Consider the following 24,762-nt stretch of genomic DNA (forward strand, 5'->3'; position numbering starts at 1 on the left):
CTTAAAACCTCCCTCAATTTTCTCTATAGTAATATCCAAATAACTTTGATTGTCATAAGTAAACTTAAAAAAAAAAAAAATGATACTTAGAGATATAATCTCAAAATTCCTTCAATCTGTCCTCAGTGTTATTTCAAAGGATGACAATGTCATCCAAAAGACATCCGTATAAGGACCAACAATTCTTAAATGGAGATTCCAATACAAATTTTCGTTCCTAGTACACAAGGACAAGGTTGGCATATACCGGGGCGCATCTAATACCCAGAGCAACCCCACTAGTTTGATGAAAGAATTCCCCCTCAAATAATTATTGCGGAGGGCCAAATCCATCAGCTCAACAACACAAGTTCGGAATTCATTGAAAAACAAACCACCAAGCTCATTAAAATTATCTCCTCAAACCAAGTTGAACCAATATTATGTGGTATGCATCCAAAAAGGTCAACCACATCTACGGCAAACAATAACAGTCTATGTCAAAGATCAGGCTTAATACACCTTAGCAAATCCCAACAGTTCCTTAAGACAAAATGATTACTTTGGGGGATGTGTTTTAATTTCACATCAAGATAGCTTGCCAATGGTGCAGGGATGGAGCCTTCAGCTACCACAATAGGTCTTTGGGGGAAGGGAGGGGTCATTTATGTCCCTCTGCACTTTAGGTATTCTGAAAATAGAGGGAACACTTTTTTCATTAATCAAGAATGGAAGGGTATCCAAGTCAATCAAGCCTTCATACATCAGGTTCTTCAAAGCCAGGTGAATACACTGATGGGCAATATTAACCTCATTTGATACCATTATATATTTCCCTGGCTAATTGAGGATACCCAACATTCTGGCTTTATATATGGTGGTGTCCATGAAAACTGTACCCCCTCCTTTATCCAGCTTCATATTACTTCTGTATTTATTATGTCTAATGTCATTCAATAACTTATGGTCATCATTAGTGAGGTTGGATGGAAATTATTCAAGATGCCAGTCCTAAGTTCTTTTTCTATCACGGATTCAAAAATTTTCAGTTGGGGATGGAGTGGTGGATAAAAAAAGCACTCTTTCTCCTAAACCCTCATGGGCCAGCCTATGATCTATTTCACCTTGCATAATTTGAACATTTTTCTTGCGCAGAAACATTTTAGGTCTATAATTACTCTACTGATGTTTGATTTATGCCTATGGACAAAATTAAATCCTTTAGAAAAATAAGAAACAAGCTTCATTACTCTCCAGGCTACAACTGAATATATTTTATCCCTTAAAGGTGTACTTGGGGCCCTCTTGCAAAAAAGGCAAGGAAGTTGGAATTTGTACATCACTTAATGCTTCATATTGCCTCTCCCCCTCCAGTAAGGATTGTTGGAACACTTGTTTTGAAGCCTTTCGGATCTCCTGAGGGGTGGGTATTCCACAGGATTCCTGACAGTTTAAACTAGGCTCACCTCAAGATTGTTCACCTCCCTGGTCATCCCACTCATCCCAGGGACGAATACTACCTCTATCCCTACGATTCTGCTCATTTAGAACTATACTACCTACCCCCCTAGGCTTCGGTTAACTTATTTTCACTTTGCACTCAGTCAGGTCCCTATCAATTGTCTTTTCACTCAAAAACTTAATTACATTTTTGTCCACAAAACCTCTTATTTCAACATATTGTTTCTGATATTCATCCGCTTTAAACAATAAATCTGTAATTCTACAGTTAACTACTATCTGCTTAAACACGTCATCCAAAATGGACGCATCACATCAAAACCAACTCTATCAAAAATTAGTAATAGGTCACGGTGCAAATTTGACCCTTTAACAACACTGGGAAATTTCCAAAGCCCAAGACCTGTAGGCACTATTCCCATTTTTAAACATTTTAAGTAGACACTGTCAAGGTTTAGAGAGAGAGAGAGAGAGAGAGAGAGAGAGAGATGTTTTAACATGAGCGATTGTAATAAATTAATACTGTCTGCGCAACTTGCATTATTTGTCAAAGTAGATGCCCCGGACATTACAGCAGTAAAATCAAATCGCTTCAAGCCACACATTAATGTCACTAGCACTCATTCTTTGACTATAACAGTTACCAGGAAGTGACTGAATAGATTCACCCTTTAGCACCAAGTGACTAACTCCACGAGCTGAGACAGGTGGCCAACAAGAGTTGTCAGTTCACAAGCTTCACTGCTACTCACAGCCATAACTTCCAGAGTGGTCACTGAAATCCCCAAGTAATCACAAAATAAACGTAGATAAAGAGGGGAAAACCTCAGTCACCAAAAGCAAAAATATCACCACTGACTAAGGATACGCCAACCATACCAGCAGATAAGAGCACACAATATTCATAACTGCATGTAATAACAAGCAGGCACTTATACGTACAATAGATTGTGGCATTAATGTTTTATTTTTTAACTGTCTGCTTCTTACTACCTGCAGTTCCAAATATTGTGTTCTCCTACATTTGGAGTGGTTGATGTAACCTCAGTCTGTGTTGATATTTTTGTTTTTGGTGAAAAAGGTTTTCCCCTTTTTATCTACGTATATAAAATAATAGTTGTAAGGAAAGGAGTGGTTTACAACTTCTTGAGTAGGGAATGAAAAGGATGTATATTTAAGAATTATGTTTTAATATAAGCATATATGCATTAAGTTTTATGATGCTACTTTAAGGGGCTGGTGTGCGTGTGTGATGTCCATTATACCAGTTTTGAACGAAAGCTCTTGCAATAAAGATTTGAGCTTGAGGCTGAGCATCCTTCATTAACATCCATGTTTGTTATTGTACAAGTTAAACAGTGGACAGATTAGGCAAAACATTGCAGATGCTGCACGCAGTTTGTAAACATTCTCTTATAAAAGGAGAATTTTCTATTTGGTCCGTTGCCCTTACAGGGCTTTAAACCCCAGATGAGAATCTTGGCACCAGTTCTCAAAAAAATTTAGATAAGGGGTGTAAAAACTGCTTTCCTTGTAGCTTTTCCAATAGGACATCAGACCCATCAGTAAATTATCCATGTAAGGTAACCATTTGAAATGTTGGGACCCACTAGAATGAGTACCAAAATACAAAGACTGAATTTACAAAGACATGCATACACCACGTCCTGATGCCACTTCTCAGAATATTTCCTTTTCTCCAAGATAATGTTGGCAATCTCAAAGTTGGTACATGTATCCTACGTGGCACATCTCATCACAAAAGGTTTCTTATCTAGGGAAAAAAAAAAAAAACAGGTAATTGTTCCCACCTACTCATCATTCATTACACCCATTATAGAATACAGTGCCCCTTTTGGTATGTACCTCACAAGACATCTACAAACAGGAAAGGCTGCAGTAATACCTCAAAGAGAATTACCAGCCTCAAACAAATGCCCTACGCAGACAGTCTATATAAAAAAAAAAAAACTCCAGCTTTACTCTGTTGCATATCACCTACTCAGAGGCGATCTCTGCCAAACATACAAAGCTACGTCAAACCCAGAGCTGCTGGACATGCTCCACTTAAAGATCCCAATCCATCCGAGCTACATGCTCCAGGGACCTAAACCTGGTCACAAAAATAAACAGAAAATGCCGTAGGGATATATTCCTGTCCCAGAGACTCCCATACTCAAACAAACTTACCTATCAAACAAGGCTCCTCATTTGCACTTTAAGAAAAATCTTCATGATTGGATGGGAGATGGGAAATTCACCCAGGGGATCGCTTCTGTGATTCTGCTCGGCAGGGGCACAAGCTTGGGGGGCGAAAGCCAGGGTACCTTTTTGGCTAGACTTGTATAGGCCCTAGGGCCAATAGCCTAGTACCAACAAGTTCAGGTGGTGTGGAGGGCTTGCTTCCCTTGCAGAAAGATTGTAGTAGGATTTTTTTTTTTTTTTTTAAAAGAGATTTACCCTTCTCAGTTTCTGGTCATTTCAGATTTTCGTCACTTGGCATTTTGAATGTCGGCATTTTAACAGGGAGTTGACAAGTACAACACAAAAGTACCACAAAAGGTCAACTACAGATTAATTACGATGCTCCCTTTTCATTAATATGGCAAAACAGACTCTCCTAGCTAAATATTACAGTTTATGCAGATGTCCTCATACCACTCCAGACCAACAACCTAAAGACTTCAAAAACAGACTACAACACATTTTTCTCAACTCTTACATACGCACTGTCAACTCCAGTTAATGCACATAAAAACATCTATGAACATCAGTTTCATACAGTCAACATTCCACAAGTGATCAGAAACTAGTTTTCATAAGTAAGGGTGGCACCCATACCACAGCTCACAGAAAAGCAAGCGCAACTGGAAAACAGTGGCACTACAACTAAATACTAACAATTAGCTCTGATCACGACAGTCTAGCCATGCACAAAAATGATCACATCAGATCCACATCTTTTAACCGTCTTAAGCTGGGTTCCATACATTTCTCATATGCAGAGGATGCTGCATGTACATTGAGGCCCCTCCGTACTTGTACCTATAATGGAAAGACACATACTACAGAGCAAATCATAAAACTAGTGTGTTTTTTCCTAATTTACATAAGCAGTTCATAAATCAATCACAGGCAGTTTTCATCAGCCCTACATATTGGGCTGTGCTTACCTGCATTTGCAACAGAAAGACCATGTAAAGCACCACTGAATTTAATGACCTCTCCCCTAAAAGGGTTGGAAAAAAAGATAGGAAACACCAATTCATTGTCAACAGTACTCCTTTCACACAGTTGAGAGACTGCATACTCACTTCTATAAACTTGGCTAAAACTCTTCAGAAAATACCATCCTTTCTGCTAGCAAAAAAGCAAAGCTTGACAACTGCTCACACATCCCGAGTTCTTAGCTCACACTGGTACATTTCTAAAGACCACTGTATTATTCACTCGAAGCTTATACCAGATTGCTTGTTCTACTTGTTATTGTCTCCACTTATACCTAGTAGTGACAGCGCAGTGTTCTACCATAGACTTAAAATATTCATTACTAGCAGGCATTTTTCGCCTTCAGGTCATTGGTTATACTCTTGCTGCTGCTTTCAACCCAAATTTAGGTTGTTCCACTCCTCTCTGCAAACTTTCCCCTCATTCTGTTTGCTGTGAAACTACAGAGGAAAACTCACCTGCAGATTCAGTGTTCTGCAGTACTTTATTCCTGCTCAACAGCTCTAATGTAACTGCATTCTGGAGTAGCGTAGAACTTGTGCTTCCAAAACATGCTAGACTAATGTTCCTATTACACAAAATTGCTCCAATGACAGCATAACAAATAAAGGGCCCCCTGCTGGTGGTGTAGCCATTTTCTGCTATGCTCCCTTCCCCAATTCCCCAGCCACCCCTCAAGGCATTACATTCATAGGACCTGTTCTCCACCCAAAACTTACTCCCACCCCTCTTAAAAGGCATACCCATACTCTGTACACAGGAATACACAATTTGTAAACTAATAGTCTGCATTTAAGCACCAACTATATTTCTCATCTTATATTTGCTAGCTAGCCACTGTAATCACAATTTAGACCATCCATCTCACTTGGCTATTTACTCCCATCTCTCCTACAGTCATACTCGTGTCATAGCATCTCTCTCCGACATCTCTCTCTCTCTACAGCTACATACAGTGCATCTCTTAAATATTACCAGATCCTTAATCTATTTTATCACCTTGCAACTTAACAAACATCACTGCATTTTGTATACATCTCTCCCACTACAGTTAGAAGTGGAGCACATTCAACTCACCCCACCTATCGCTTCTAATATATACAAAAAGTCACCCAATCTTTACTTCAATTACAAAACCCTCACACCTACCACACAAAACCAATTCCGGGGATATTCATTCCAACCCCGGTCCCTCCTCCCATTCTGAGTCATTAGTAGCCTACAAACTTCATCCTAAACCAATCCCCCCCAGCTCACCCATCTCCTTCCAAAATGGGGACAACATCACCAAAACCCAACCCACTTCTCAAACTCACCCAAACAGGTTAACTTTTCCTTACACACTTGTAGCATCTACAACAAAAGCTTCAAAACTTCATGCTTGGACAATGCACAATACACCAGGTATTCTTGCCTTAACGGAAACATAGCCAAATACCATGTCCTTGACTCAGATATCACAATGTCATCAGGGCTGAGAACTCAAAAGAAGTGTTGTGAAATAGCTATACCATTACTATCTTGAAATCCAACCCTACAATAAAACCTATTCCCAAACTTCATAATGTTGAACTCCTTAGCTCACATCTTAAACTAAATAATCATGACCAACTGTGTATTATAGTACTCCATTTCCCCATGTAATAATGCTACACCCCTGGAAAACATTCTAAACTGATCTTGCATACAATTTTTAATTTATTATTTATTTTACATTTGCTGGGTTAGTCTGACCAGGCCAGTGGCCCCTTTTTAGAGACCCAGGGGAAAAGCCCCAGAAAAGGGAAAAATAAAATAGATAAAAAGTACACATTGTACAATAAATAAAATCAAACCATGTTATATATACAAATAAGTACTGGTATCTACAGAAAGTTTGCTTGGACAAAGTAAAGGAAGTTGTATAGTAGAACAGAGCAATATGGTGACAAATTATCTAGGGGTAATACAGAAACAGAGCCAGTTAGCTAGATGCTCATTAAGGAGTTTGAAGTTAGAGGTGGAGGGAGCATTAAGAATGAGTTGGAGTGCACAATCCTAGGTGACGTTAACCAGCATAAACTTACCTGGATTGACTCTTCCTTCCCCACGGTTTAACTACCCACAATAAAACAGCGATTCACTTCAACAGGATACTGGTGTCAGATTGCACTAAATATGTCTCCAGTTGCATCCTCTGATTCCCTCAGTGATCACCTCGACTCTGTATGCATGTCAAACAGCACTCACTTAGAACTTACCATAAATGTAGCCATTAAAATTGTGAGGTTAACCATAAATGTATCCATTAAAATTGTGAGGTTAACAGAATTCCAAGCTCCTTATTAACCGGTCTATCCTGAAAAATCATTCCCCTCAACAAAGCTGTACACAAATTTAACTCATCTCCTGAAAGCCCTCAATAGTCTAGTTCCAACTAGAACAAAAATAAATCACACTCCTTGGTTATCCACTCAAAGCAGGCACCTAATGTACAAAAGGGATAAGGCTTGAAAGAATGGTTAAAATACTGATCTCCTGAAAACCCACAGCACTAACTATGTAACCATACTAAAACAAGACAAAAAAATTAACTTTAGTAACCCCTTACTAAAAAAAACAAAAAAAAACAAAACAGTCTTCCAACTATAAAAAGTTCTGGTTTTCTATGAATATACTCTACCATTAACATCCACTGCTTCTAATCTTGCCCCAAATTAATTCTCCCTCAGAAATAGCTTCTCAGATTAACATATTAAAGCCCTTAAAGATTTTCTTCCCAACAATCCTGACGTGCCCTCTCCTCACAAGCCAACACAGACTACAACCCAACCTCCAACATCAGTAACTACTTAAACCGAAACCTTGTTCTCAGTCAGTAAATTATCTCCCAGCAGAGTACCTCAAGGTGGCTGGAAGTTATACAGCCTATCATGCGTCTCTTCTAATAGAATTATCAAAGAATTGTATATTACTTCTCTATGGGTAAAAAAAGTTCACCATCCTTCATAAATGAGGAACCTCATCTGATATAACAGAGCTGAAGCCTTATTTCCTTTGTCAAAAATTCTGGGGAAGTCCATTAACAAGCAACTTTAACATATTCAAGAAAAGCTCTTGACACTCGCACAGCATGTTTTAGACCTGCCCATAGCACTACCACAGCCTTATTAAAATTTCACAGATACTTTTAAAGCCAGAGAAAAATGCAAACTTGTTTCCCTTGTAATCCTTGGGTCTGTATTAAAAAAGACTGAAGAGGTGTTTCAGTGAACACTTCTTGGTAGACACGTAATGAGCAAATGCACTAAAGCACGAATGCTCAAAACAGTGGTTTCTTTCCCTGGGAAAAAAACCTCTAGCACAAACACTTTAAACATAACATGGGGGGCTTCGTCCCCCACACCCCCCCAACTAAAGACACCAACTTCAAGATCGCACTACAGTGAGGAAAGGGGCGAACACACAGGGATGGCCAAGCAACTTCTTTCCCAGAAAGAAATCGCTATTTTGAGCGTTCGCTCACTACGTGTCATCCAAGAGGTGTTCGCCGAAACACCTCTTCGGTCTTCATATAGAGCCGTAATCCTTGATCCCTCTAAAGCTTTTAATCTAGTCCCTCACCAAAACTCCTCTACCAACAGTCTTCCCTTGGGCTTTCACAACCCACACTACTACATAGCAACAGCTATTCAACAGATACCAGTCGGTTGAAGGGCTCTCCACTTTCTCCCTCCCAGTCAATACTGGTATGCCACAGGGCTCCATTCTCAGCTCCCTACTCAAACATATTCACAAAATTTACATAAAACTTCTCTCAGCAACCTTCCCTCATGCAATACACTGACAGGACCCCAACATTCATTTCCAACATAATACATCTTCAGAGAATTACTCAAGAAGCCTTTAACTCTGTTAAAAGTTGGCTACAGACTAATCACCTGCTACTAAATCCTCAAAGAACTAAATTACTTTTTTCCAAATCCCATTTCCATGAAAAAAACTTCTATAGTGATATTACTTAAAAGAATTTTTAAAGTTAGCCCACATACAAAACTACTTGGTGTAACCATCAATCTTAAATTCGATTTGCATATACATAGTAGCATATAGAAAATCCATCATAAACTAGGCCTCCTACATTGAGTAAAGAAATAACTTACAGACTAAGGTCACTGTAGCTACCACAACCTCTTTCCTATATGTAGCCCTTATTACCAACCTACAAGCCTTGGTTCTAAACTTGAACAGTGCTATAAAAAAAAGATTCACTTGTAACAAACCTTACCAGACCACTGTTGAGCACAAAAAAAAAAACTTCATTGACTCTACCTTCCTCACCATCCATCTTATACTCCACTCACCTTAACCTATAAAATCACCCATACCTCATCTGCTTGCCCAGCAATTAGCACCCCCTACTCCAATACTATCTTCCAAATTGTCCACTTCACATGCACTGCTTACCTTCTACAAACCACAAAGGGCCGCTAGCGTCAGTCTCTATTCCAATAGTGTAGCCAGAATTTGGAATAAAGTTCCCCTCAGGTCTAGCACACACCATTTTTTCAAACCACTACTAAAGACCACCTCTCTGTCTCCTGGCTTTGCCCCTGCTCATCTGGGAATACAGCTCTCCAATACCCTTCATCACCTTTCTTATACCTCCTTTTAAGTAAATCCCAACCTGCTCATTACCAAATACTGCACTTTACTGCATTTCTTTAACTACTACAACCAAATTACTACTCCATCACTACTACTCTAACACAAGTTTGCGTATCTCCTCTAATACTTCACTCTACTGTATTTAAATTACTCCTACCCATCTTGTACACCACTCTTCTATTCATAAACATTAATTGCAAGGCTTGTAGATTTAACGTTTGTGATCAATACAAATCTCGTTATACCATTACTGAAAACCCATTATAAAATGTGTTACTGTGAATACTGACTGCTTACCTTGGAGCTTTTTTCTCCAGACCTCTGCTGAAAAAGAGCACCTGTACCTAGTTGGACTTTCCCAAAGGGCTGAGTAGTGAACTTAACCTATAAGACAAGTTTTTTTAATGCTTTGCCATCACTTAAATCATTTTCTCATTTCATAAAGTGGCATTTTTAATGCTACTGACAAGTATCAGGTTATTTACTGTTTACAACTGAATGGGTACAGAGCAGGTGAGTTCAAATAAGGAATGACATTAACAGCATATGCCATCACTGCAGCAGTGCCCAGCACAACACAGGCAGTAGGAACAGAACCGTGAAAACCTCAAGTCACAACCATGCTGCAAGGGCCGTATCAAATAGAGAGCTATGCACTGTCCACATTTACTCTTTCACAAAAGGATGTCAAATGTCACTGTCATTTTTGTTACATCTGTTTTAAATTATACAACATGACGCAACAGCAGGGACACAAGTGAGACAGCTTTAGTCAAGAGGAGAATCACATCCTTATGGATGCTCTGAAGACATGTGAATCTAGAAAATGGTGTGCATAAACAAGCACAGGCAGTTTAGGCTTTGAAATCAATTACTGGCTGACAGTACTGTTGCAAGTGAGAGAAGTAAGGGCCATTGTGTACAACACTTTTCAAAGTCAGTCAGCAACAAGACAGCAGTACTCAAATGAGCCAAGTTGAGCACAAGGCTACTACAGTGCACCCGTCTGGAAAGCAAAGACAAAGAATGCCGGGGAGGGGCGGCTCAAAAAAAAAAAAAAAATACACCACCTGCCACTCTACACTGAAACCCTTCCACTTTAATTAGCAGTTAGGTCAGTTACTCCTCCACTCCGACATGTTGACCAATGCCAAATGGAAAGTAAACAGAAAAAGGCACTGCTGCAATTTTTTACCCCTTCTGCAGAAGTGAATAAAAAAAAAAAAAAAAAAAAAAAGTGACAATGACAATCAAGAAGGGTTACATAGTCACAGACTTTTCACATACTCATTTACATCTACATTTTGCTCAAGGTCTTCTCAGGCTAGTTAAAACCAGTGTGCCTAAACACAAACTAACATGTAGGCACTGAATAAGCACAATGACTACACAACAACTTCCACTCAGTTTGGAGGCAAAACAAGAACCAAAACACTAGCCATTCGGAAATCTTTACCAACCAAAACAAGAAAATTTCTACACATTTAGACAAACTAAAAAAGTATATAAAATTATATTTCACACATTTTACATATACATGCACACACACACATATATATATATATATATATATATATATATATATATATATATATATATATATATATAGATATATATATATACACACACACACACACACACACATAATATAGATAGAGAGTCACTTCAGAAGACTGAAAGTTCACAATCCCGAATCCCATAAGACTGGCCATCCCGAATCCCATAAGACTGGCCATCCCGAATCCCATAAGACTGGCCATCTCGAATCCCGCAAGACTGACCATCTCGAATCCCGCAAGACTGACCATCTCGAATCCCGCAAGACTGACCATCTCGAATCCCGCAAGACTGAAAACTTAAGACTGAATCTCAGAATACTGAAAACATACAGGATGCGGACACATATTCCAGTACAAGGATATAGAAAGAAATACAAGACAAACCATATTACCTTCCACCAAGTATAAGCGGGGAGCCCCTGCACACCCCATGTGGGGGGGGGCTGTGCCCCCCACACCCCCTGCTACTTAAATATAATCAACCCAGAGATCACACTTCACTAACATGAGTTATATGTTGTAGTACGGCAAGTTAGAAGGGGAAACGACTAAGGTTACAACAGGAAGTCATGAAACACGTAATGGTACGTTTGCCATTTTGTTCTCTGAAGTGTGATCGCGGAGTTGATACTTTTAAGCAGCAGGGAGTGGGGGGGTACAAGGGGGCTTCCCCCCCTGCTTATACTTGGTGGAAAGTAATATGGTTTGTCTTGCATATGTTTCTCCATATCCTTGTAATGGAATATAGTAAATTTGTATCCCGTGTGCGTTTTGCAGTATTCTGGGTTTTGTCTGAGTTTTCAGCCTTTTGAAATTTCAGGCTTTTGGGTCTCAGTCTTATAGGATTCGAGATTGTGGGCTTTCAGTCTTCTGAAGTGAAGACATATAAATGCACAATAAACACTAAATCTCAGACTACTTCACTAATCAATTACTAAACTTTTCTAAACATCACGTGCTAAACCGGACTCCAATATTTAAAATTACACACTTTCTACTAAACTTTCATGTTTATTGTAATATTCCTCAACTTTACTCAATTATACCAACCTACTGGCTTTACTCAACACTGCCTCAGGTTTCAGTTTTAAACTGCTGTATTTAATTTAGGTTATGAAAAACACAAGTGGGGAATGTTGCCCAAGGACTGCAAAAATCAAAATGACAACGTTCTTCATTGATGCAGAAGTGAAACAGCAAGAGAAATGAAAACTCACCACATAAACAGCAGACAGGCATCAAAAGTGGAGAATTAAAACATGCATGGAAAAGATTACCTAAAACAACCAGTCTAACACAAAGGAAAGCAGTTACACAGTAGGATGTGTCAGACTTAAATACATTAAATAAAAATCACAGTTCATCTAAAAGCTATAATTCACTTTGCTAAAATTTGGAAATGTCCTATCACACTTGGACTAATGTGCCCCTGTATTCCTGAAGAACATGAACAAAATGTTCTCACACACACACACCCCTACCTCTTCTGGTCAGCACAAAATAAAATTCCCTACTAGCTTTAAGTCTACATTCCACAAGGAAAAGACAAAACTACACTAAACAGCAACAACTCAAACTTGCTTAATCTGAAATGTTGCAAGAAAATTCATTACAGTTAACCAATTCCATTTTTTTTTTTTTTAAATAAGGAACACTTTAAGATGTCATCTTTAATCACAGGCCACTTACTAACAAAAAAACTGTCATTCTGATGGTGTGAACAAACACTCTTTACCCTGCGTAGATACATGTATTTTAAAATATAAAGAAAAGCAAATTGAATCCATTGTAATCCGTTTAACTAGGACAGTTATTTTTCTACATCCCAAAACAAAAATCAAACTGCAAAAAACAAACAAAATAGGCAACATGGTATACCAGACCTTCCAAGCTTATTGTTAGCTCTTTCGGACGTAACAATGTACGACCTTCTTCAGACAATACACAAAATAAATTTCTTGGTTTAAATAAAACCACCAGAAGTGACATCAAGGCATCAATTCACAATTAAAGAAACATATACATCGTACAGAATTCCTTGTTTTTTTCCCCCGGTTTTGAAGGCAAAAATAATGGGGATGCCACGAATTCCCGAGTGGCCCCTTTAATTCACGATTTTTTTTTTTTTTTTTTTTTTGCATTACATCTTTAAATTTTTGGCTGGCATCACCAGCGTGCAGGGTGTGTATGATGACATCAGCTGTTGATCAGAGATTTAGTTTGAACCTTTTTGGAGGGAATGTCCACACTTGCAGTTTACGCTCAGCTTCCAGGAGGTAAGAAAAGAACTGTGTAAAAGTCTGTTCAAATTCCTCCTCTAGGCTCTAGCTCTGTTGTGTGTGTGATATTTTGCTAGGCCACTTGCTCCATCCAAAAATCAAAACGTGTATTAAGTCCATGCGAACTGTGTAAAGTCTGAACAGTTTGGTGTGTGCATTTTATATTTTGCAAGTCTTTGCTGGGCTGCTCCTTTCAGAATTATTTATCCCACTGTGCAAGGTGTCCGTTTTGGGCCACTCGCTCATTCCGTTTGAACAAATGGAAACTGTACAAGGTGAACTGTGTATTAATTTAACTTAATTTATCTTGCTGCAAGGCAAACTGTATATTTAATTTATTCCTGCTGCAAAGTGTCTGAGCATGCTGGGTGTGCTGCTTTCCTGCTGCAAGGCATCTGTTTGAGCATGCTGCTGCAGTGTGTGTGATATTTTCCTGTTGCAAGGTGCCTGTTCTGGGCCGCTTGCTCAGCTCACTCCATTTGAACAAACTGTGCAAGGTGAACTGTGTATTAACTTAATTTCACCCACTGCAAGGTGAACTGTGCATTTAATTTATCATGCTGCTGTCCGTTCAGGGCCGCTTGCTCACTCTGTTGGCTTGAACTGTGCAAGGTGAACTGTGTATAACTTAATTTCTCCTGCTGCAAGCCAGTGAAAGGTGAATTGTGCATTTAAATTTATCCTGCTGCAAGGTGCCCGTTCTGGGCTGCTCGCTCTATTTAATTGAACTGTGTATTTAACTTAATTTCTCCTGCTGCTAGGGGAACTGTGTATTTCATTTATCTTGATTCCTGCTACAAGGTGTCCGTTCCGAGCTGCTCACTTGCTCCTTTTGAACAAACTGGCAAGTCCAGTGATGTTTGAACCAACTGTGACTCAATTTAGGTGTCAGAACAAACTGCATATTTAATTTTGTGCGCATTGTATATTTGCTGTGCTGCAATGCTCTGTATGATAGCACAAAAAAAAGTATTTGTGAGCGTTTGAACCTGTCCGGTGTGTATATTTTATATTTGCTGTTTTGCTATGCTTCATATGAACAAACTGTGGCTATTTAATTTATCTGCTCCAGTGCTCCATATGAACAAACTGTGGCTATTTAATTCTTTTGGTCTGTTCCTGTTAAAATGTGTTGTTTTCTGGCAAATCAGTGATAACTGAATTCACTAATGATAGCAATCCAAGTTGCATTTAAAATGCGCTCTTAAGTGTGCTGTATTACACAAGGAAATAATAGTCAGGAAGGTGTATCAAAGAAAAGAACACATTTCTTGTGTGTGCAAGGGGCCAATGATTTGAAAACAGCCCAAAGGTAATCTTTATCTACCACTGGCCAGTTGCATTTTCATTGGATGCGGCGTGGGTTTCAATGCCGTTTCAATGAATGTGAGTTTCAAGGGCAGAGAAGTTTTAATGCCAAGTCTATTTTCATTGTGAGACAGTATTGCAGACATCTATTCGTGTTTGTGCATTGTGCTGTAAAACGTAAAAATAAAATCCAACTAATCATTGTAGAAGTAAAGCAGTATTCATGCACACATTAGTGTTTATGGTAAATGGGGAAAAATAGCCAGGTAGTGGGACACTGGAATGGTTGCAGGGGGACTCTGGTGCCATATTTTGGTTGTCTGTTCTTCAGTTTGCGTTTTGAAAGTTGGTATCCCACAATTCCATTGGAGTGGGTGGGGTTACATATGTATGCAAAATAGATGTTAATCAGTGTACAGATCAGTACCTATTTTTCATGGGCCTTGTCCAGATTTTTGATGTTTCCAGGTTGAGAGGTATGGTATAACATATATAAAACCACCATTAAAATGTGTGCATGTATATATATATATATATATATATATATATATATATATATATATATATATATATATATATATATATATATATACATATATACATATATACATATATATACACACACACACACACACACACACACACATATACACACACAAATATAAAGAATATCCTTCTCTAGAACATATAATTATAAAAATAATTAACTATAAATATGAATATCTTATATCTATCTCCATAACCAAATAAGTAAAAAAGTATATTCTTATCAAATTAGCGTCTTTCTAAAGATTTTAATCTTAAGCACTTTAAAGAACATGACTCATTTAGACGGGGGTACATATAGGCATTAGTTAAAACTTGCCACCAGAGTTCACTTTGGTCCAACAAATGCCATGGGCCACCCCTGATCTTTTCTTTAACCTGCGCTATAAACAAGAAATAAAAGAATGCCCTGGGTATTCATTTATGTGCTTGGTTAATGCATTATTGCAATCCTTCCTATGTATGCTATACTGATGTTCATAAAGTCATTGCTTCAGTTGTCTTTTGTTTTTCCTATGTAAAAGTATGGGCAGCCATGGCACTCAGCCAAGTAAACAACTCCAGTACTGTTGCAATTATATCTACCACTAACGGAAGTAAGTTTCTTATAGAAAATCTAGTCTAAGTTTTAATGAATTTACAATAATTGCAACTTACACATTTTTAACATACCCCCAAGTCCTATAATTACTAAGCAAGTCCCTCTCAATGAAGTTTTAGAGATTAAACCCCCTTTTATTTCGGATACTTCTAGGACCTCATCTCTAATTGTGGGCATCATCAATAAGCACAGCCCAGTTCTTCCTTAAATATTCATTACCCGTTTGGCATCAAGTGAAAAGGGGGTACTGAAGATTAAAGCAAAAATAGTCATTTTTATCAGCCAAGAAACTATTTTTGAAGTGTTAAGTTATATGGCCTTCTATTTCTGCAAGACTACACAATACAAGTCTAAACCAACTTGATTCACTCATAGTTAACCTCAGATGTTAATTGTTCAATTAATTTATGTGGGTACCCACGGGCTAGGAACATTTCTTTAAGCAAAAGACATCTAAAAAATCTTGTTCTAGGATGGTCATCCGGGCTGCCAGTACTAGCTGTCCCTTTACAACACACCACTTTTGGTAGTATAGAGGAGTGCTTTCAAAATGTAAAAAACAATTAGAGTATGTGGGGTTACGATATATTTTATCAGTGTAACATTTATTAACCCCGTCTTTAGTTAACACATCCAAAAATGCTATGGCATCACTGTTAAATCCAAATGTGAATTTCAAAAAGGTGGTCATCTCTGACAGTTTCTGAACAAGTTCAGAAGCATGGGTTTCATCACCATTAAACATCACAAATATAGCGTGTATACCATACAACATGCTGTTTAAAGTAGTCATGGCAGAACATTTCATTTTCCCAGTATGTCATGACACAATTAGAAAAGCCCCCCCCCCAGGGGGAACCCATATCCATCACTAATTTTTGAAGATATCCATCATCCCCAATAAGATGCAATTATTAGCCAAAATAATATCCAACAGATATTCAAATTTATCTCCTCGCCCGCAACACCTAGTTTATGTAAGCATTCTCAGGTCCACATTATTCCTAAAGTTTGTGGGATTGCCATATATTAGGTCCCTCCCGGACGCAAGTAGTTAAATTATACTCAGCATTGAAGTCCAGGCCATTAATGTTAAGGAAATCCCAGGAATCTCGACAAATTTGTGACTAAACCTTAAGGTGTTTATTCAACTTGGCATCAACTATTTTAGCACATCCATACGTGATGCTGTTTCAGCCATCAAAAACAGGCCAAAGCGGTGGGTTATTCAAGTTCTTACGCAACTTGGGAAGCCCAAATATGGTAGTTGTAACTGGAGATGGTATAGTCAAATAGTTATATGCATCTACATCTACCACAGAGTCAATAAATAGGTCATTTAATAATGCCCCAATACATTCATAAGCTCCATGAAGTTGATTAACAGATGCTTTTTCATAATTTTCAGAGCTCAAAATACTTGACATTCTATTAGAATAATCTTCCTCAGTCATTAACACCTTACCACCAACTTTTATCTGGCTTAAGAATTCTAATGTTAAAATTTCTCAAAACATCAAGAGCATTTAGCAGATTTTCTAATATAATATTCTTAGAAGCCCTGTTGTTATAAAGTTGTCCCTGCATAACATTTCTCATGTCAAGTTCACAGTTTTTCAAAATATGAAGGGGGACTAAATATACTAGAAAATGGATGACTTGCAATAGGATTAATGGTGTTACCCAATATGTTTAAATTCAATTTACAAACATTAAGGTCCAACAAAGTTTTGGCAAGACTCATATGCTTAGGAGACACAAACGACAGTCCCTGTGTGAACCTGACATGAGAAAGGTTATGCAGGGACAACTTTATAACTATAGGGCTTCTAAGAATATTATGTTAGACAATCAACTAAATGCTCTTGATTTTTTGAGAAATTTTAATATTAGAATTCTTAAGCCAGATAAAGGTTGGTGGTACAGTGTTAATGACGGGTCTATATCAGATCAACGAACGATTAAATGTTCAAATCTGTAAAGGTCGACCTTTACAGATCAAACATTTAATCGTTCGAAAATGTTAACAGTGACAAAACCAAAAAACAAAGGGTGTAAGCCCCCCTGCACCCCCCCTACTTAAATGTCAACTCCAAGATCGCGCTATAGTGTAGGGAAGGGAAATTTCCCATTTCCACACTGTAGTGCACTGATGTGCAATCTTTGAGTTGGTATATTTTTAAGTAGCGGGGGTGTGGGGGTGCAGGGGTCTTGCCCCCTGCTAAAACCCTTTTACTTTTGTTTCTTTTTTTTACAACTTCGAACATTTAAAAATGTGCGATCTCCAACGGTCAACCTTTAGAGATTCGAACATTTAATAGTTCATTGATGTAATATAGACCCTTAATGACTGAGGAAGATTATTCTAATAGAATGTCAAGTATTTTAGGCTCTGAAAATGATGAAAAAGCATCTATTAAATCAACTTCATAGAGCTTATCAACATATTAGGGCATTATTAAATGACCTATTTGACTGTATGGTAAATATAGATGCATATAACTACTTTATATCAGCTCCAGTTACACCTACTATATTTGGGCTTCCAAGTTACACAAGAACTTTAACAACCCACCGCTTCGACCTATTGTTAAATGGCTGAAACAGCATCACGTATGGATGTGCTAAAATAGTTGATGCCAAATTGAATAATCACCTTAATGGTCAGTCACAAATTTGTTGAGATTCCTGGGATATCCTTAAAAATATTAAATGGCCTGACTTCAACGCACAGAGTAAATTTTTTAACTACTGACGTCCGGGAAGGACCTATATATGGTAATCCCACAAACTTTAGGAATAATGTGGACCCGAGAATTCTTACATAAACTAGGTGTTGTGGGCGGAGGAGATAAATGATTGAATATCTGTTAGATATTATTTTGGCTAATAATTACATCTTAATTGGGGGTGATATACATCTTCAAAAATCAGGGATAGCTATGGGCTTCCCCTGTATGATGGCATACTGGGAAAATGAAATGCTCTGCCATGACTACTTTAAACAGCATGTTGTATGGTATACACGCTATATTTGTGATGTTTAATGATGATGAAACCCATGCTTCTGAATTTGTTCAGAAACTGTCAAGAGATTACCACCTTTTTGAAATTCCCATTTGAATTAAACAGTGATGCCACAGCATTTTTGGATGAGTTATTAATAAATGTTACACTGCTAAAATATAGTAAACCCACATATGAGAATTGCTTTTTACATTTTGAAAGCACTCATCCATACTACTAAAAGCGGTGCGTTATAAAGAGACAACTAGTACGGGCAGCCCAGGTTAACCATCCTAGGACAAGTTTTTTTTAAACGAGTGGCCTTTGCTTAAAGAAATGCTCATAGCCCATGGGTACACATACACATTAATCGATGAACTAACATCGGAGGTTACCCATAAGCATGAATCAGGTTGGTTTAGACCTATATTGTGTATTCCTGCAGAAATAGAAGGCCATATAACTTACTACAAAATAGTTTCTTGGCTTATAAAAATGACTAATTTTTCGTTAATCTTCAGTACCCCCTTTTCACTTGATGCAAAACAGGTAATGAATATTTTATGCAAGATTTGGGCTGTCCTTATTGATGATGCCCAAATTAGAGATAAGGTCCCAGAAGTACCCAAAATATTTTATAAAAGAGGGTTTAATCTTAAAAACTTCATTGAGAGGGACTTCCATAGTAATTATAGGACTGGGGGTATGTTAAAAAAAATGAGTTGCAATTATTGTAAATTCATTAAAACGACTAGGTTTTCTATAAGAAACTACTTATTCTATTAGTCATAGATAGAATTGCAACAGTCCTGGAGTGGTTTACTTGGCTGAGTGCCAAGGCTGCCACGGTTTTACACAGGAAAAACCGAAAGCCAACTGAAGCAACGGATTGATGAACATCAGTATTGTATACATAGGAAGGATTGCAATAATGCATTCGCCAAGCACATAATGAATACCCAGGGCATTCCTTTTTATTTCTTGTTTTATATAGCAGGTGAAAAAAAACAACAGAGGTAGCCCATGGCATTTGTTATTAGAGCAAAGAGAACTGTGGTGGCAAGTTTTAACTAATGCCTATATGTACTCCCATCTAAATGAGTCATGTTCTTTAAAATGCTTAAGATTAAAATCCTCAAAGTCGCTAATTTGATTTACTTATTTGGTCATGGAGCTAGATAAAAGATATTCGTATTTATAGTTAATTCATCATTTTTATAATTATATGTTCTAGAAAGGGTTGTTCTTTATCTTTATATTTATGCATATATACACAAATATATATTTTAATGGTGTATACATAAATAACATTTTAGTTGCCTGTAAATGTTTCTTTAATTGTGAATTGATGACTTGAAGATGTCACTTCTGGTGGTTTATTTAAACCAAGAAATGTCCTTCATGTTTTTATCTGAAGAAGGTCATACATTGTTACGCCCGAAAGCACTAACAAACTTAGAAGGTCTGGTATACCACCTTACCTATTTTTTTCACAGTTATTTTTCTGTCAACTGTGGAGTACATTGGGAAAAAGATGCCAAGGATGAAGCTACCAGGTAACAGGAAAAAAGAGGAAGGACTAAGATAAGGTTTATGGATGTGGTGAGAGCATGCAGGTGGTTGGTGTGACAGAGCAAGATGCAGAGGACAGAAGAAATGGAAACAGGTGATCCGCTGTGGCAACCCCTAGCGGGAACAGCCGAAAGAAGATTTTTCTGTCAACTCAAAGATGAAAGCTTACAGATTAAAAAAGTCAAAAGTGCAATAAAGTAGCAAAACCACACTGCATAGCAACAAGAAATCCAATCACCCTTTCCCCTACCCTCCACAAAACAAAGCCCACAATGTTAAACTTGAGTTACCACTTGTCCGCTGTTTGTGCGGGGCAGTCCCTACTTGGACAATTGGGGGGGGGGGGGGGGGGGTAAAGATTGTACTTTGGGACAAAGTAAGTTCTCTGAAATAGTTCAATAAACAGTTTTGCATCTGAAACGCTTCAACGTTACGTAACTGTATAAGCAACTCAAATGCTACGGAGAATAAGCCTTTATTCTGACAAATAAGCGAAGTTATATCATTTGCACTGACTGTCGGTATAATTTGTCTTACAAAACATCACATTTCTACAAAAAATAGCCTTAGGGTTGCCACCTTCTCAAATGCCCAGTGTTGAAAAATCCGCTGCAATTTCATCAACTCACACTATTCAATACAATTAAATTAAAAACAATCGTGTGTGTATATATAAAACGATATTGGATATTATTGCACACAGCTTGCCCTACCTCTCCAACTAAGCGTGCAAAACGAAAACATGCTGTGTAGCTTGTGTCATCGCCACTTTTTGGCACTTGTTCAAAAATGCAGTAAAACCGTACGATATACCCACTTCTAAACCCTTTACGAAAATATACTTGATCCAATGAAATTATACCGTTCCTTTTAGTTGGAAAGGGGACAAACATTCACAACATTATGCATACACAGAGCTGCACTCCACGATCTTTGATTTACAGTAAGTAAAAAAAAAAACACAAACAAAATGGGCGTAACTCGGGTCCACAATACTTGGCACAAGTCCACTAGCCTAAGGCTACCAAATGAAACAAGTTAGCTTGTCTCTTTTTGCACACAGTTACAACTAATTACCGAGCAGCTTGAACAGTGAGTGGGAGTAAACAGACTTTACTGTTAATATCTGTGCTACCTTTCAATTGCAAAACGGACTTTAAAAATCAATGGACAGCATCCAAGAATCCCCTTTAACCACCTTCATCACTACCTTTCTTTGAATAATGTCTGATGATAGCTTAGGAAAATAAATCTGCAATGCCCGTCCTTTTAAGCATATGAATGCCCTACTTCGGGGAAGCAAAAACAGTCCCCCGGTGGACAAAAAGTGTGGGGTAACAAAAAATACTAACTCACTGCGCTGCCTAACCATACGCACGATAACGGTATTTAAAATAGAGCTACTGCCCATGACATCAGTAAAACAGCTGCAAATAAACTTAAAAACGCAGTTCCTACACTAAATAAAAATTAAATTTTGCCATATTATGAGGTGCGGTTTAAATAAAAGGTTTGAAAACACTGCCAACTCAATTACGCACAGCTCGTACATATCTAGATTTCTGCCTAACATTTTTGTTCTGTTCCTCTTAATATTTTTCTTGACAAATCGTGGAGCTTGGAAATCACAGACATACATTTTTGTTTCAGACTTCATATCCTTTAGAGGACGCATGCTAATGCATACCTTTTATCAACTTTCAAAGTTTATAACCGCAACATTTGCACTCTGTTCCTACTTTGGGGCCTTTGCACCCCGTCCCCCCAACCTCCCAGGTCTCACCCAATCATTTTGGGATTTCTCCAAACTTCTAAGGCCAAGGAGTAGATTGAGAGATATAGACTCATGCACATCATACCTGTTTCAATAGCAGCAGCTACAGCTGCCTCTGCTACCAAATCTGCCTGCGTCTTGCCGGTAGGAGTGGATGGCGCACAGCTATTGCAGTATTGATGCTGTTTCGAAGCCGCCTTGATTTCACTGAAGAACTTCACCGAATCTTTCAAATTCTGCCTGAGCAGGGTTGAATACTTCACAAAGAAAGCGAAGGCCCGGTTCAAATCCTTATTAAGCCGCTGCTGCCCCCCGCCACCCCCTGCACATCCTTCCATCGTTGCCCCGGGGGGGAGGTGGGGACGGGAGTCGAAGACAGAAAAGCCTTTCAGTTTTACTGACACTTTGGTTTACTTTTTGGGGGGAAGTTAAGAGTACGCAACTCAGTACCACGAACTTTTCTACTGCGGCCTTTTCAGCTGCCACAAGCTTACAGACGTCAGTTAGCCATTTAAAGATGCACTACACCACTGAACAAACTCCAGAATCTTTTTCATAACATCAACAACAGACTCACCCGCACTGCGTACTGAGACATACCTTTCAAGAGAGCGTGAAGGCGTGCCCATGCAGGCGTCATTGAATTCTAGCCTGTTGGGCTGTGTAGTTTTTATTTTAAAAACCAAAGTGCTGTGGATTACGTTGGTCTGTCAAACGTCAAGTTATTCACAATGTTCAGAGGTTTAGGGTGTAGCTAGGGATAGTCTTTGTACTCTGCTGAGAGCAGTTCTTTGTGCATTGTTTAGAGAGTTCGTGGTTTCCAATAAAAGTTTCCACAGACTGAAAAAAAAAAAATTCACTGTTTTTATAGAGAAAGTGATGAGAATATTTGTTGGGGGTTTTTTTTTAAATGGCAGGTGGTTTGGGGGGCAGCATTAAAAACACAAAGTTACAAAAATATATTCTCTGCCTACCTACCTGTCAGAGACGGATCTGATTTTTACCCATAGAAGATAATTTTTGTAACATCTGTTATGTATTTCATTTTTGTGACATACAGTGAACTTCAGTAAGCATAAAACAAACGGTTTTCTTTGATAGTTTCATAGGTTGGTACTAAGCTATCTGCCCGAAGGCATATATTAGCCCAGCCACGTTGTGCAGTATTCACCGCCCCTTTAGTAGTTCCCTAGACCCTTGTACTAGCAGCTAGTACCCTTGGCCCCTATCTAGTAGTGCTGTTGGTGTGATCCCCGATGTGAACTTTCTGTTACCCATCCAATCATCAAGGTTCCTCTTGAAGAGTGATGGTGAGGGGCTCTGTCTTATGTAGATCGGGACCCTGTTCCATAGTAAGGGAAGTCTCTGCGAAGGGAATCTATCCTTCTAGCATGTTCTATTCATTGTTGTGTTGAGGTTTATATCCCTAGAGCGTGTAGCTCGAGTAGATTTGGTTTTGCTAAGATGGAGCATGTTTAACAATTCTGGGTTGGACATGGCTCTGTACGTTAGACAGAGATCGCCTCTCAGAAAGCGGTATGCAACAGAGAACGGTCTTAGCCTTTTCAATCGTGCTGCATAGGGCAACTGTTTGAGGCCATTAATTCTCTTGGTTAGGTACTTCTGTGGTCTCTCCAGCTGCTGGAGATGTCTAGCCAGGTACATTCCAATTGGTGCATTGTACTCAATAATGGGTCTGATGAAGGAAGAGTAGAGGGGCACCATTACATCCTTAGATCTTGATGCAAACCCTTTCATGATCAGATGGGTCACATAGAAGGATTTTCTAACCACTTTGGCAACATGGTTATCAAAGGAAAGCTGGCTATCTACTTGGGTCTCTAGATCCCTTATTTCTAAATAAATGTATATGTGATCAAGACGCATTCACACCTTTCAAATGACCAGATTTTTGCCTCATATTTCGGTCTGTTACTCATAAAAATTTGTATTTTTCTAGCAGATAATTGAGGAATGAAGTCAAAAATTGTCCCCATTTTTCGCTCTTTGACCCCCCCACCCCTTATTTTGTTTTTGACTAGAATTCTTGTGCTAAAAAGCTGAGGTGTGCATGTTGTCAAAGCTCTCAAGGACTCGACAACTTACTTCCACAATCATGGCCAAATCCAGAAATAATCTAGGACAGTCAAAGACACATTTTAAATTATTAGTGGTGTTAACTTGAAAAGTTGACAGAATACCATATTGTGAATTAATACATATTTTCTGAAGTAAAAGAAACTAGAAATTCTAATTATTGTCAATATGTATGGTGTAGTTTACCACCTTTTCTCCCCAAATCATCAGTTTTAGGAAGTATTTTAGGACAAGGCAACATGTTTTGTCCAAATCAGGGACAGTTGAGAGGTATGTTGTAACAACTTATTGTAAGATACCTGGATGTTGCCTCATTGCTCATCTTGGAATTACTTTTTCTCATCATCTTTTGGCATTGCTTCTTATGTTGTCAGTGTCTAGTCAGTGAGGAGATAGTCCTTTTATCCATTTCCTTCCTACTGTTTATGGAGGTTAGAGCTTAAGTCACTAATTATTGCTCAGTGTTGTAAAAAAAGAAGTTGTGTCTTACCATAATGTTCCATCTGAGTTGTCGATCTTCACTAATCCTTGACAGTGGGACAGTGGGTGCGGAACTGACTCGGCCATTTTATTTCAGCTCACACCTTCCAAACTCTCGAGCCAGGCACTACCCATACTGCTCCTCCTGAAAATTACCTCAGATCAAATTTGCCCAACATAGAAGACAGACACGCAGACCTTATAGTTAAATAATAGATATAATAG

General features: G+C 38.4%; 1 protein-coding gene across 1 annotated transcript in view; it reads right to left on the minus strand.

Annotated features, from left to right (window-relative positions):
• DSTYK (dual serine/threonine and tyrosine protein kinase) overlaps positions 1 to 22,550 on the minus strand; it is a 1,161,378-nt gene extending 1,138,828 nt beyond the window's left edge. Inside the window, exon 1 of the mRNA XM_044076801.1 lies at positions 22,046 to 22,550. Within this exon, the coding sequence (XP_043932736.1) occupies positions 22,046 to 22,298 (253 nt within the window). The 5' untranslated portion in view covers positions 22,299 to 22,550. The remainder of the gene's footprint in view (positions 1 to 22,045) is intronic.
• Positions 22,551 to 24,762: the final 2,212 nt, after the last annotated feature.

This window comes from Protopterus annectens, chromosome 7.part0, assembly GCF_019279795.1.
Source record: "Protopterus annectens isolate FY-2018-M chromosome 7.part0, PAN1.0, whole genome shotgun sequence".
NCBI classification, from domain to species: domain Eukaryota; kingdom Metazoa; phylum Chordata; order Ceratodontiformes; family Protopteridae; genus Protopterus; species Protopterus annectens.